This window comes from Melanostigma gelatinosum (genome assembly GCF_949748355.1).
Source record: "Melanostigma gelatinosum genome assembly, chromosome: 15".
In the NCBI taxonomy this organism is placed as follows: domain Eukaryota; kingdom Metazoa; phylum Chordata; class Actinopteri; order Perciformes; family Zoarcidae; genus Melanostigma; species Melanostigma gelatinosum.
In genome coordinates, this window is record NC_136648.1 from 1,577,753 (window position 1) to 1,592,102 (window position 14,350).

The following is a 14,350-nucleotide window of genomic DNA, read 5'->3' on the forward strand; positions in this document are numbered from 1 at the left end:
CTGAAGGACCACCAGAACTCAAAGAATCCTGCAGCTGGATCGTCTGGCAGCTCCACACCTCCTCTTCCTCCTCCTCCTCCTCCTGCTCCCTCCAGTGAGGGCAGAGATCCGACACACAGCGAGGTTCAAACCCACAACCACAGGCCGAGTGCAGGGCAGAGACCAGGAGAGGGCGGGGTGAAAGAGGAAGAAGAAGAGGAAGAAGAAGAAGAGGAGGGAAACTAGAAGCAAATGTATTACTTTTATGGCTTTTATTGTCAGATCATTTAGTTCCCGATGAATAAAGTTGTAATTTAAAGAAATTACTTTAAAAAAAATCAAATGTCTACTTTGATTTCTTCAAAGGAACAAAAAGCAAATGTATTAAAATGAACATGAACAAAACATTCGTCTGTTTTCCTTTTAAAGAAGACGTCACAGCTCAGTCGATAGAAACATTTTATTAGATTCTGGAACATCGATCTCACGAACACTTCACTGTGAATGTGATGAAGCGCTGAGGTTCTGCTGATCTCACTGCTGCTGGGTCAGAGTTCATCCAGATGACTCATGAAGGACGAGAGGTGAACACGTTAACACGGAACATTAGTCGGTAACGTGACATTTAAATAGTTGGAGGATTTACTGATTCCACACGGATGAAATGAAGCGAGTGATTGAAACGCGTTGAGGGAAGCGGAGGTGAGGCCGATGCTTGCAGCAGAACCTCGGTGCTGTCTAGTGGTTGAAGTCTGAACAGACGACGTGAATCTCTACAACCGGCACACAAATACAAACATTTACATCAAACATAAGAAACATCTCCAGAAGCTCTTTCTGTTCGTCTGTTCGTGTTCAGCCGGTGAACTGAAGAAAGCCCGTCAGCGGCTCTGATCTCTGCTCTCAGACATTAAGACTTGATGCTGACGCTGATCACCACTCAGGACTTTCCACAGACTGAACACCGGGGAGAGAAGCGCTCTGGAGATCAGGTGGTACCGCTCATCATTGCTGCTGTAGTACCAGGTACACAGGTCAAAGGGCAAACATCATATTTCATTCTGACGCTTATTAACAGCATTTCATCTGAACACATCTGCTGCCACTCAAACTACTGATGAGTTCTGGTTTCGGCTTCATGGGTCGGCTCAGTCCTGACAAACTGAAGCTGCAACTTCCTGAAGAAAGAACTCAACGTCGACGCTGAAACGATTCACTTCATCTGTGCAAAAATAACTGATATAATAATTCATCTCTCAGCACATTTTAATGACATAATGGATTCTACAGTAAAACAATAATCAAGTAACATTCTGATAAACAGAGCGTATTGATCCCATTGAAACCCTGAACCGACTTCATAGTAAACTGTGAAAGCGAATCGGCGCTCGTCTTCGTCTCGATGAACGTGATCGACGAGCGTCATAATCTCTAGCAGGCAACGATGCAGCCACACATGATGCATAACGTACAACAATATCTGACTCACTGCTGATAAAGGAAGCCATCGTGTCCTCAGCGACGTGTTCACTGGCTCGGTTCACTTCAGTCACAAGATCAATTCTGATTCTGAGTGTGAAGATATCCTGCAGTTCGTTGGCATGATGCATGAATCGCTGCTCACGTCTCCGGGGCGTAGCGCCCCCCGGTGGTCATCTCAGCTGTTTGTAGACATAATCAACCGATCAGCTGAGATATCAGTCTGATTATGGAGCTGGAATATCTTCCTCATGTTAATAAGTGCCGTAATACGTTGAGACAAAAGTGCAGGAACAACTTCCAGATACATGAACATGAGACGATTAACCCTCGATGGACCTCTTCAGTCTATTGCAGTTTAAGTTTTGTGCTCATTTATTTTCACAACACGCCGGATTTCTTTTCAAGACGTTGGAAGTCAAATATTCTGTCCAACGCAAGAACGTCTGCCTGGAAACAAACTACATTTATCGACAGTCAGAACCATCAGGCTGGTGATGAACATTATCTACAAGTTCCAGACAATACGTGTGCATGTTTCTGCCATCTCTCCCCGTTGGTTGACTGGAGAAGTTCTGACAACGCGGCTGCTAACCCGACACTCCTGACGTCCAGCAGCTCGGAGACCCGGTCAGCTTTCAGCTCGTTGCCACTGAAACCCGACAGACGAGAGCAAGAAATGGAAAACACTGAAGATGCTGGTGAACAGGAACCAAGCGTACGGTAACATCCTGAAGCTTGCACACAGTCCAGTCTGGATATCTGACTTCTACAGTTTCTCTGGATAAGAGCAGACGCTTGTGAAGAAGAAGAAGAAGAAGAAGAAGAAGCATCACAACTTAAGACCGGACGCAACGTTTCGGCCTAGAACTGGTTTTACTTGCGGCGTATGTACAGGCTGTGAAGCTTTAGCTGCACCAGCGGCATGCTGGGTAGCAGCATGCGGTTGGACTTCTGTACACCGACGCTGCAGCGGAAGCAGCTGACTCGTGGGTTTGAGCCGGAGCTCCACTTCTAACAAGGAGACGAGTATTTTAAGAAGAGGAAAGGAGCCGTCGCGTGTAGAGCAGTGGACTACGTGTTGGGGCTTCAGCCTGTGGCCGATGTTCTGCGTGAGATTAAGGAAGTTACATTTTATCATATCAAGTCTCAGATGCGTGTTTGCTGTGGGACGTCTGTGCCGGTGGGAGTCGAGGACAGACGCAGGGCGTGGTCATCTTCTGACCGTTGTTTGAAGTCCAGCTGTTGTGGTGGAGGTGTGATCAGTACACACACAGGTCTGGGAACTTCATCTCGTAGACGGGGACGGACTGGTGCTGAGTGTGACCCGATGAGATGGAGACCACTCCGGACGGGCTGGGTGGAGGCCTGGGGGGGGGGGAGATGTTAATTAAGGGTTTCATATTCCCAATCAGATGGAGGAACTGATGCTGACTTTACTACAGTCGGATCTGATGCTGTTTACTTTGTTCCCTAAACACGTTTCGTTTCATCCTCTTACTGCCGGACATCTCGCCCTCAGTTTGTCTTTAAAGGCATCGTCCAGATGTTCTTCTCCAGTCACAGAGACCCTGACCAATGATCAGAGTCTGCTGTCATCAGTCTGAAGTGGACTTTAGTGTGTTTATTAATCATCTCAACATGAAGCTGAATGCAGAAACAGTGAAGAGACAAACAAATGAGCAACTCCAGCACAAGTTCAAACACATTATCTCACATGTAGACGATTAGCATGCTGACATTTAGTCCTTCCTCATGTTTAGCCTGTTAGCATGCTATGTTAGCATTCACCACAATGTGCAGCTGAAGCTGGCGTGATGAACTCAAACACAGCAACCACATGACGTACAGGAAGCTACGCTGCAGTCATAACGAGAGTCCAACAAAGTCTCACGAGAACCTGAAACGTTCTCGTGAGACAAAGATCACTCACCGAATCGTAAGCTCGAAGATCTGTGCCAGCCGGTCGTGCAACATGTTCGCCTGCAGAAACAAATGATAATCAGAGTTTATGAAACATTAATAGTCGTAACTTCACTGGATTACTTCTCATGGAGCAGTTTCATTTCTACCTTGGACTCGCAGTGAGCAGCGATCTCCTCAAACGGAGCTTTCTGGAACTTCTCCATCACCTGACGCCTCTTCTCCCTCTCCTGCTCCTCCAGACCGGTGGTGTCTGGAACACAGCAGCAACAAAGCTAAACTCCTCCTCCTCCTCTTCATCATGTCTCACTCTCTCATCTTCAATCACAGTTTACTTCATTACGTTATGACGACAACAATACCGACACTAAGACAGCAGAGTATATTCATACTATATATTGATGTCAAAGTTTTCTGTTTTCTCACGAGCAGAACAGTAAAATGCATTCGCTGTGTAATGAAAAGGCCACATGTGAGCCGAGCATCAACTCAAAGTCAGCGGCCATTACTGTGAATGTTTTGGGCTCCTGGCTCCTGACAAAGAGCCGATATTGAGTTTGTGTTGACGGAGACTCTTCAGCGAGTCCACAATAAAAGATGAAGCTTAAGAACGTCTGTTGAACGTGTGTCTGATCTCACCGATGGCCTTCTTCAGGGTCTCGAAGGTGATCTCCTCAGCGAGCTGCGACTAAAAACACAGAAGAGTCAAAGAAAAAGACTAAAAACACAGAAGAACCAAAGAAAAAGACTAAAAACACAGAAGAGTCAAAGAAAAAGACTAAAAACACAGAAGAATCAAAGAAAAAGACCAAAAACACAGAAGAATCAAAGAAAGACTAAAAACACAGAAGAGTCAAAGAAAGACTAAAAACACAGAAGAATCAAAGAAAAAGACTAAAAACACAGAAGAATCAAAGAAAAAGACTAAAAACACAGAAGGATCAAAGAAAAAGACTAAAAACACAGAAGAATCAAAGAAAAAGACTAAAAACACAGAAGAACCAAAGAAAAAGACTAAAAACACAGAAGAATCAAAGAAAAAGACTAAAAACACAGAAGAACCAAAGAAAAAGACTAAAAACACAGAAGAATCAAAGAAAAAGACTAAAAACACAGAAGGATCAAAGAAAAAGACTAAAAACACAGAAGAATCAAAGAAAAAGACTAAAAACACAGAAGGATCAAAGAAAAAGACTAAAAACACAGAAGAATCAAAGAAAAAGACTAAAAACACAGAAGAGTCAAAGAAAAAGACTAAAAACACAGAAGAATCAAAGAAAAAGACTAAAAACACAGAAGGATCAAAGAAAGACTAAAAACACAGAAGGATCAAAGAAGAATCAAAGAAAAAGACTAAAAACACAGAAGAATCAAAGAAGAATCAAAGAAAAAGACTAAAAACACAGAAGGATCAAAGAAAAAGACTAAAAACACAGAAGGATCAAAGAAAAAGACTAAAAACACAGAAGAGTCAAAGAAAAAGACTAAAAACACAGAAGAACCAAAGAAAAAGACTAAAAACACAGAAGAGTCAAAGAAAAAGACTAAAAACACAGAAGGATCAAAGAAAAAGACTAAAAACACAGAAGAGTCAAAGAAAAAGACTAAAAACACAGAAGAATCAAAGAAAAAGACTAAAAACACAGAAGAGTCAAAGAAAAAGACTAAAAACACAGAAGAATCAAAGAAAAAGACTAAAAACACAGAAGGATCAAAGAAAAAGACTAAAAACACAGAAGAGTCAAAGAAAAAGACTAAAAACACAGAAGAATCAAAGAAAAAGACTAAAAACACAGAAGAGTCAAAGAAAAAGACTAAAAACACAGAAGAATCAAAGAAAAATACTATAAACACAGAAGAATCAAAGAAAAATACTATAAACACAGAAGAATCAAAGAAAAAGACTAAAAACACAGAAGAATCAAAGAAAAAGACTAAAAACACAGAAGAGTCAAAGAAAAAGACTAAAAACACAGAAGAATCAAAGAAAAATACTATAAACACAGAAGAGTCAAAGAAAAAGACTAAAAACACAGAAGAATCAAAGAAAAAGACTAAAAACACAGAAGGATCAAAGAAAAAGACTAAAAACACAGAAGAGTCAAAGAAAAAGACTAAAAACACAGAAGAATCAAAGAAAAAGACTAAAAACACAGAAGAATCAAAGTAAAAGACTTTCAACGACACGTGAAGCTGCTCAATCACCTCCTCTACATGAAACTAGAGACCATAAACTCATGTTCACAATGTTTACTGAGGTAATAAATCAAGAGAGAAGTAGAGTCATTTTCTATAGACTTCTATACAACCAGAGGAGTCGCCCCCTGGTGGACATTAGAGAGAATGCAGCTTTAACACATGAAGCATCGGCTTCACTCTTCAGAACCGACCTTGTCCGGAAGGCTGCTGGACACGATGTCCACTTGAAGGGAGATTGTGTCCACGAAACTCTTCCTCCTGCTCAGACGATCTAGATCTGCAGGACGAGACACGTCGACCAGAGATTAATATCTAATTAATATTCATATTCATTCGTGTTTTACCACACGGTGGTGTTTGTAAAGTCAACTCTTTCAAGCTGTAGCACTGAATTTAAATACAATCCGTGTTGTTCTCAGATGTTTGCACCGCCGGCCATCTTTGAGTTCCATGGTGCTGTTGAGCTGAGATGTGCCGTTAGCTGATATATTTATTAAACTCCCATCACCAGAACAGTGAATGTTCTAGTGTAAACAGTCACTGTTTACAGGTGTAAATTAAACCGAACTACTCGGTTAGGTTCAGTAAAAGACTGCGTTTGTGCTGCTGGTGGTCTCCTGCACCGCACCGTCTCTCTATTCAGACTCATAAACACATTTGTGTTACTTCAAAAACAAGTGCAAAACGTATGTTTCCCTTGAAGAGTAATTCCCAGAGCAGTTTGTGTGTCTGCGAGTGTCTCGTTAGGAGAGCGGGCTGCAGTAGTGAAGTCCACTGACCAACACAGGACACGTTCCATCACTACTTCCTGCTACAGCAGGAAGTCTCTCGCTTCACGTCTGTTCGTCTCACTGCCTCAGAAACAGGAGAGTATGAATATAAAGTCCGCTCAGTTCAACAGCGTGCTCAGCTTGTCGTTACTTCACTGAAGCACAGCAGGAGACAAAACACACATCAGACAGAAACCACTCATCAAAGCAGAGTATATTTATGTAGCGTGTTTAAAAGCACAGAAGAAGAACGATGAGGTCTGTGTGGTGTCGGAGATCTGATCTCCTAACCTGCCTCTTCATGCTGGTTTATCTCCAGCGGTAAAGAGAAGTCGCTCTAATGTAAAATATCCCTTTACATGACCAGAGGAGCAACAGAGCCGATCACGTGACGTGTTTAACTCTTTCAGCTGTTAATCCATCAGAGCCTGTTCAGCTAAACCTTCACCGAGAGCACCAATAAGTGTGAGGGTCTAAACCAGGACAGTGCACCACAAGACCCTGCAGGCTAACTCCTCTCATCACTCTTTCTAGCAGCTTCTTACACTCTGGATTGATTTGACAGACGGCAGCATATGAAGTTTGGTATGTTGCTTCTGATGCTGAGGGAACATAACGCAGAACCAACTGTCACCAGCGTGAGTGAGGCGCTCCTACCTGTGACCTGGGGAACGTATGGGATGGAGAGTCTCTCTGCGTTGTATCCCGGTCCAGACAGACACTCCGCCATGTCGGCCGTCTGGAAGTACAGCCGTCTGTCCTCCTTGTCCAGAGATTCAGGGAGTCTGGCAAGAAGGCGGGAGAGACGCAACGTATTTCTTTGGATTTGGACGTTTTTTGTTTTGCCCACATAATGTGAATGAAGCAGAAGTGAGCGGTGGAGAAGCTCTGAAGCGCTCTCGTGTTTGAAATCCCTGAATCTTCCTCTGCAGAGGGGCGGAAGCAGCAGAGAGGGATTTAACATCGGAAATGGATTCTGGTCCTCATAATCTCTAAATCAGGTTTCATCAGACGCTGATTTTGGAGCGCAGGGTTACATATACATAGATGTACATACACATACATATCTATGCATAGACATACGTATGTATGTCTATGCATGTTTAATGAAGTGTAAATCCCTCAAACAAACTGGAGAAGGTGAATATTTTTTTAAACAAACGCTAACATGGATGAAGCGCAGTGTGTCGTTGGATAAAAACATGTGAACTTGTTGGTGATTACACTTTCATTACATTTTGACTGATGGGCTTTAATGCTCTGACACAATCCTTCTCAGTCACTATTCAGCCGTACATCAGATCATACGTCTACTTTCTGTACTTTACACTCGTTACACTGAAGCGGTTCTGTTTGTGCCATGTCCGATATCTTGAGCTGTAACTGCACCTTCAGCGGCGGGTACTTACGCACACTTGTCTCTGAAGATGTGCTCCGGGAGGAGGAACGGAGCATCCATGGTCCTCAGCTCAATAACCTGGAGAGAGACAACCCTTTAGCAGCGCAGGTCTCTGAGGCTTCATGAACAGTGCAGTCAGAATGAGCTGACGCGGCACCTTGCTGACGTGCTGACAGAACGGAGGGTTGGCGACCATCTGGCCCAGGAAGTTGAGGTACGCCGCCACCAACGCCATGACGCCACAGCGGATTACCATCGGCATGTTCTCCTCGTCAGCCAGAGCCATGTCCTGCACAGAGCACACACACACACACACACACACACAGTAAGACACCACTATATGCTCCAGTAAAGTTTATTCTCACTCATGATGTAGTTTGGATGAACCTTTCTTCACTATCTTTATGACGATGGAAACACTTTCAGTGAACGAACGCTGACGGTGAAGATTTGCTCGTTATTCTCCATCATGACCGTCAGTGACTGCAGGAACACATCACAGACTCGTTCACCGCGGTGTGAGAACACACGGAGAGAAGCAGATGCTCTGTAAACACTCGCACTCCTTCCAGCTATCGCTAATTAATACACCTGAAGTTGCTCTCTGGATTGCTGGTTGCTCTGCTCGTCTACGACGCTGTGACATTTCAGAGCGATGAGACCTCAGCGTGATACACAAACGAGCAGTGTGTGTGTGTGTGTGTGTGTGTGTGTGTGTGTGTGTGTGTGTTCACACCTCTCTTCCGTCTCACATGTCGGAGGTTTTATTGGACCTAAATGGACCATAATGTACTAAATGAACATCATGCTGTATTGAAGAAGACTTGAAACTAGAGATTGAGACATAAACTCATGTTTACAATGTTTACTGAGGGAATAAATCAAGAGAGAAGTAGAGTCATTTTCTATAGACTTCTATACAACCAGAGGAGTCGCCCCCTGGTGGACACTAGAGAGAATGCAGCTTTAACACATGAAGCTTTGGCTTCACTCTAAAGAACCGGAGGTTGGTGCTGTAGACATATTGTTCTCTGGTATTTTTGCACTGGGTTATTATTCCTGCTTTTACTGAAGAAATGTTTGTTTGTTTGTTTGTGTGCATATAAGAACAGCCGCAGCAAAGTTTATAATAAAACACCAACAGATCATACGAACGACTTCGGCTGAGAGGAATAACAAATGTTACCTGCAGGGCGATGGCGAGCCGGATGAGGTCGATGACCACTTCCTCGTTGGCCAGCTCGATGGTCAGAATAGCCAGAGTGGTGAAGAGCAGCTCAAAGTTCTTGTGGACGTTGTCCTCCTCTTTACAGCCCAGATAGATGTGACGGTAGAGCTGCTGGCCATGCTGGAGGTGAGAGAGAGAAGAAGAAGAGGAGGAGAAGATATCAAGAGATGCAAAGAGAGAAGGAGGAGAAAGTGAAAAAAACAAATGAATTGAAGTGAATAGACTTCATTAGCAGTGCGGGTGAGACAGTGAGTGAGCCTCTTCCCTCTCTCTCTGTTCAGAAGTGATTCTCTGATGGAGAATCACTTCTGTTCAGCCAGCACCTGTCTTCCTTCAGCTCGGTTTGCTTCTTTGACCGCTCACCTTCACCGTCACCATCGGCTGTTTGTGTCCCCACGACAAGCTGCCGTGATCTTCAGACCACAGCTTTGGTGCAAAGGAGGCTTTGAACATGACCCAGAAGGAACCTCCCAGGTCTGATCCAGCTCATCAGCTGGACTCCTCTGCTCACCTTCATGCTCCAGACATGTGGCCTGGTGGGACCACTGGGACGTCTGCCGAGGAACACTAATGAGCTGCCTGACACTGACCTCAGGACGTCAACTAAATCTCATGCAAAGATCCAAACGTGTCAGTCCGTCCCTCAACACGGTCCGACTTCCTGTCTGTGGCTTTCAGCTCACACACGTCATTAAAGTATGTTTATAAAGGTTCAGTATCAAACAGCAAGAGGAAAAAAAGGAATACAAATGCCCGCTGTCAGCATCGTTGACATGGAGCCTAATGGAGAGTGAAGGCCATTGACTTCCATTCACCACGAACAAATTCAATGAGAGGACCAGCTGGCTTCATCTGCTCTGAGCTGCTCCTGATGTTCAGGTGTCAGTAGAGGTCACAGCTCAGGTGGGATTCACAGCTTAATCAACTTAAACTCTTTATTGGAAAGTGCTGAAGAGAACCGGGCTCAGGAACCTCTGCAACCTCCTCGAATGAAACTCAATGCCGTCACGTCTGCAAATGTTCAATCAGCCTCCGCCACGGCCGCCACGTCTTCGCTGTATTTGTTTGTTTCTCAGCAAGATCACAGAAAGAACTGCTGGCCTGATCTTCATGACACTAGGTGGACGGGTAGAGCACGGGTCCAGCTCAGGAAGAACCCGCTGCAGAGCGGATCTGGATCACTTCTGTTAGCGTTGTGAAGGAGTTCTGCGCTCTTTTACTGCTCTTCTAGTTTCTCAGTTTCATAAATGTCAGATTTTCTATTTAGGTTCTATGTCTCATACTTCGTATTCTATATTGTTTAAGTGAACTGTTTGTGCAGCAGGTTTGATGACCAACTCATCTCATGTTTCGCTGCAGCTCACCTCTTACGGTGGGTTTTGTTTTCGGTACGCTCTGTAGCGTCGCTCAAGAAGTAACCCGGGACGTCTGGGACGGGATCGGCGGAGGCTTGTGCTCTCCGAGTGACCGTCAGTCAACTCTCCATAAAGGTTTGAGACGGTTTCATCTTCACCAGTAGAGCGCGGTCACTCTGTCAATGTGAAGCCAGAAGCTATTCTCCATGTTCTCACTAAACAGCACATTTGTAATGAAGGATTAGTGTTTTACCGCTTTGTGACAAGCTGCAACTTTTGCTTTAGTTGCTCGTCAATGACACATGCAAACAGATGGTTTTGGTTGCAGGACATGGAAACCATTATTAGATGAATAAAATAGCTCGGCTGGTCGGTACTCTGCTGGTTGGTACTCGGGCGGTCGGTTTCTCCTTTAGGACCTCAGTTGATAACAAAGAAGTGAGACTTCTGCAGGAAGAACAGAGCAGGATTATAGTAACTTAGAGTTTCTACCTTCTTCATGAACGCAACATCTTGCTTGGAAATCTTCTCTCTTTTAATCTTCAATGCTGCAACATTAGGAATGATTCTGCAACGGAGACAGAGACAAAAACAGAACTCAGTGGTGGAAAGTACATCTACTCAAGTACTGTACAGAAGTACATATTCAAGGCACTTGTACTCTTCTTGAGTACTTCCCTTTCCCTTCTGCTACGTCATACTTCTCCACTACACCTCAGAGGTACATATTGTACTTTATACTGTACTACATCTCAGAGGTACATATTGTACTTTATACTGTACTACATCTCAGAGGTACATATTGTACTTTATACTGTACTACATCTCAGAGGTACATATTGTACTTTTTACTGTACTACATCTTTAAACATTTCTAGACTTTTAGTATGGTTTTAAATGCAGGACTTTTACTTGTAGTAGAGTATTTCTACGGTGTAGTATTAGTACTTCTACTGCAGTAAATGATCTGAATACTTCCTCCAACGCTGCCAGAAAAACACCAGCTACCAGAAGGGAAGCCGGTTATAGAAACCAGTTTCAGAGCCACGACATTAACTGCCATTGAGTTTCTGCTCTCAACGTTACAATCCGACGTGGATCGTTTACTCTGAACACGGTACAGCTCCTGCACGGTGCAGCTCCTGCACGGTGCAGCTCCTGCACGGTGCAGCTCCTGCACGGTGCAGCTCCTGCACGGTGCAGCTCCTGCACGGTGCAGCTCCTGCACGGTGCAGCTCCTGCACGGTGCAGCTCCTGCACGGTGCAGCTCCTGCACGGTGCAGCTCCTGCACGGTGCAGCTCCTGCACGGTGCAGCTCCTGCACGGTGCAGCTCCTGCACGGTACAGCTCCTGCACGGTACAGCTCCTGTGTATTTTGTACCTGATGCCGCGCAGCTTGGCGCGGTTGTCATGGCGGTCGATGATGTTGTGCAGGATCTCGTGCACCAGCTGCCTCAGCTCGCTCTCCTCCATCAGTGAGATGGAGAAGAGCGGATCCAGGAAGGGAGGAGGCAACGCAGCTGCCATGGACTTGGACTTAAAGCCAGAGGTTACCTGAGGGGGGGGGGGGGGGGGGGGAGGAAGGTGTGAGTCGATTTATCACAGCGTGATGCCATTAATCCACAGGGAGTATCGAGGAGAATCAGCACTTAAAGGTTGCGTTCACAAGCAGCTGACACGGTCCACATGGTGACCTTTCCTCCCGTACGAGGCTGAGCGGATGAGTTATGATCAGAAGGAACAGATGCATGTGGAACCTGTGTGAGAACATAAACGCTTTATATGAAACTTATGTCAGCGCGAGTGCTCTGCAAATAAAAAGACTGTCAACGGCATTCTATTCAGAAATCCATGTGAATGCAGCATCACACACACACACACACACACACACACCTCTCTGCTCGACCCCATCTGCATTGCGTTATAAATATTTTGACCTTTCACCTCCTCCAGCTGCACCATGCTCCATCTGAGAGGCCAGGTGGTGGCGAGGAGGACAGACGAGCGCCGTAATAGATCGCTCTGAGGATGTGCACGGACGACTGCAGGAATACAAGCGTGTGTGTGTGTGTGTGTGTGTGTGCGCAGCAGTGCTGTGTGTGTGTGTGTGCTGCAGTGCTGGGTGTGTGTGTGTGTGCAGCAGTGCTGGGTGTGTGTGTGTGTGTGTGTGTGTGTGCAGCAGTGCTGGGTGTGTGTGTGTGTGTGTGCAGCAGTGCTCGGTGTGTGTGTGTGTGTGTGTGTGTGTGTGTAGCAGTGCTGGGTGTGTGTGTGCGAGTGTGTGTGTGGGTGTGTGTGTGTGTGCAGCAGTGCTCTGTGTGTGTGGGTGTGTGTGTGTGTGTGTGTGTGTGTGTGTGTGGGGGTGTGTGTGTGTGCAGCGGTGCTGGGTATGTGTGTGTGTGTGTGTGTGTGTGTGTGCAGCAGTGCTGGGTGTGTGTGTGTGTGTGTGTGCAGCAGTGCTGGGTGTGTGTGTGTGTGTGAAGCAGTGCTGGGTGTGTGTGTGTGTGTGTGTGTGTGTGTGTGTGTGTGTGTGTGTGTGTGTGTGTGTGCAGCAGTGCTGGGTATGTGTGTGTGTGTGTGTGTGTGTGTGCAGCAGTGCTGGGTGTGTGTGTGTGTGTGTGTGCAGCAGTGCTGGGTGTGTGTGTGTGTGAAGCAGTGCTGGGTGTGTGTGTGTGTGTGTGTGTGTGTGTGTGTGTGTGTGTGTGTGCAGCAGTGCTGGGTGTGTGTGTGCGAGTGTGTGTGTGTGTGTGTGTGTGTGTGTGCAGCAGTGCTGGGTGTGTGTGTGCGAGTGTGTGTGTGTGTGTGTGTGTGCAGCAGTGCTGGGTGTGTGTGTGTGTGTGCGAGTGTGTGTGTGTGTGTGTGTGTGCAGCAGTGCTGGGTGTGTGTGTGTGTGTGTGTGTGTGCAGCAGTGCTGGGTGTGTGTGTGTGTGTGCAGCAGTGCTGGGTGTGTGTGTGTGTGCAGCAGTGCTGGGTGTGCGTGTGTGTGTGTGTGTGTGCAGCAGTGCTGGGTGTGTGTGTGTGTGCAGCAGTGCTGGGTGTGCGTGTGTGTGTGTGTGTGTGCAGCAGTGCTGTGTGTGTGTGTGTGTGTGTGTGTGTGTGTGTGTGCAGCAGTGCTGGGTGTGTGTGTGTGTGTGTGCAGCAGTGCTGGGTGTGTTGGTGCCTCCTCGTGTCGGTCTCTCACAGAAGAAGGTAATGAGAGAGAAGGAAGCGTTGAAGTGTTAACTCCAAAGAGTCAGAACTGTTAAACGCTACATCAATAACAAAGTGGGGAAAATGTCATTATGACACAAAAAGTGACTTTTTAAAAAGAACATTTTCACAATATAAATGTACCAAAATCAAATAAAAGTGAGCTGCGATAACGCTGCAATAACGCACTATTTCACAATCCATTGGTTGATTATATACCGGACTACGAACTATTATGTTTTGTCCTTGTTTGGTTGTTAAGTGTTTGTATGTGGCACCATTTCCTCTGTCCATGAAGCCACGGTGGAGTTTTCTTCATCTTCTGTTTATTACAAATAAACCAGAATGTTCAGAGCATCACTTCCTGTGATGTTTGCAACAGTGAAGTCAGCTGATTAAATCCAGGGTCCAAACAAAGAGACGGCGAGGAGGACTCACCATGATGAGCGAGCTGAGCAGCATGGTCTGGATCCGCTTGGTGCCGTGATGCCTGAGTGACAGCAGAGGAAGAGGACGTCACGTTATTCCATCGGAACCAACACGCCGAGTTCACCGTCACCACAGCCGTGCAGTCAGCTCTGATTGGCCGTCATATAAACAGCATTGTAACAGCGGCGGAGCAGAAACTGAGGCTCAGAACATCACACAGCTGATCGAGGCTCAACTTCTGCAGCAGTCTCCAGATACAGTCTGTTTGCTTAATGAAAGGGAGGACATCTACAGGCCTGGACATCTCCATCTAAGGGAGGACATCTACAGGCCTGGACATCTACATCTAAGGGAGGACATCTACAGGCCTGGACATCTACATCTAAGGGAGGACATCTACAGG

General features: G+C 45.7%; 1 protein-coding gene across 3 annotated transcripts in view; it reads right to left on the minus strand.

Annotated features, from left to right (window-relative positions):
• Positions 1-252: 252 nt before the first annotated feature.
• Positions 253-14,350, minus strand: part of efr3a (EFR3 homolog A) — a 55,483-nt gene continuing 41,385 nt past the window's right edge. For all 3 annotated transcript variants that reach the window (XM_079285701.1, XM_079285700.1, XM_079285699.1), the window contains 12 exons: positions 13,957-14,008; positions 11,714-11,886; positions 10,825-10,900; positions 8,936-9,097; positions 7,907-8,038; positions 7,760-7,827; positions 7,008-7,135; positions 5,772-5,857; positions 4,021-4,069; positions 3,531-3,634; positions 3,392-3,441; positions 253-2,826 (listed from right to left, as the gene is read on the minus strand). In XM_079285701.1, the coding sequence (XP_079141827.1) occupies positions 2,721-2,826; positions 3,392-3,441; positions 3,531-3,634; positions 4,021-4,069; positions 5,772-5,857; positions 7,008-7,135; positions 7,760-7,827; positions 7,907-8,038; positions 8,936-9,097; positions 10,825-10,900; positions 11,714-11,886; positions 13,957-14,008 (1,186 nt within the window). In that variant the 3' untranslated portion in view covers positions 253-2,720. The remainder of the gene's footprint in view (positions 2,827-3,391; positions 3,442-3,530; positions 3,635-4,020; positions 4,070-5,771; positions 5,858-7,007; positions 7,136-7,759; positions 7,828-7,906; positions 8,039-8,935; positions 9,098-10,824; positions 10,901-11,713; positions 11,887-13,956; positions 14,009-14,350) is intronic.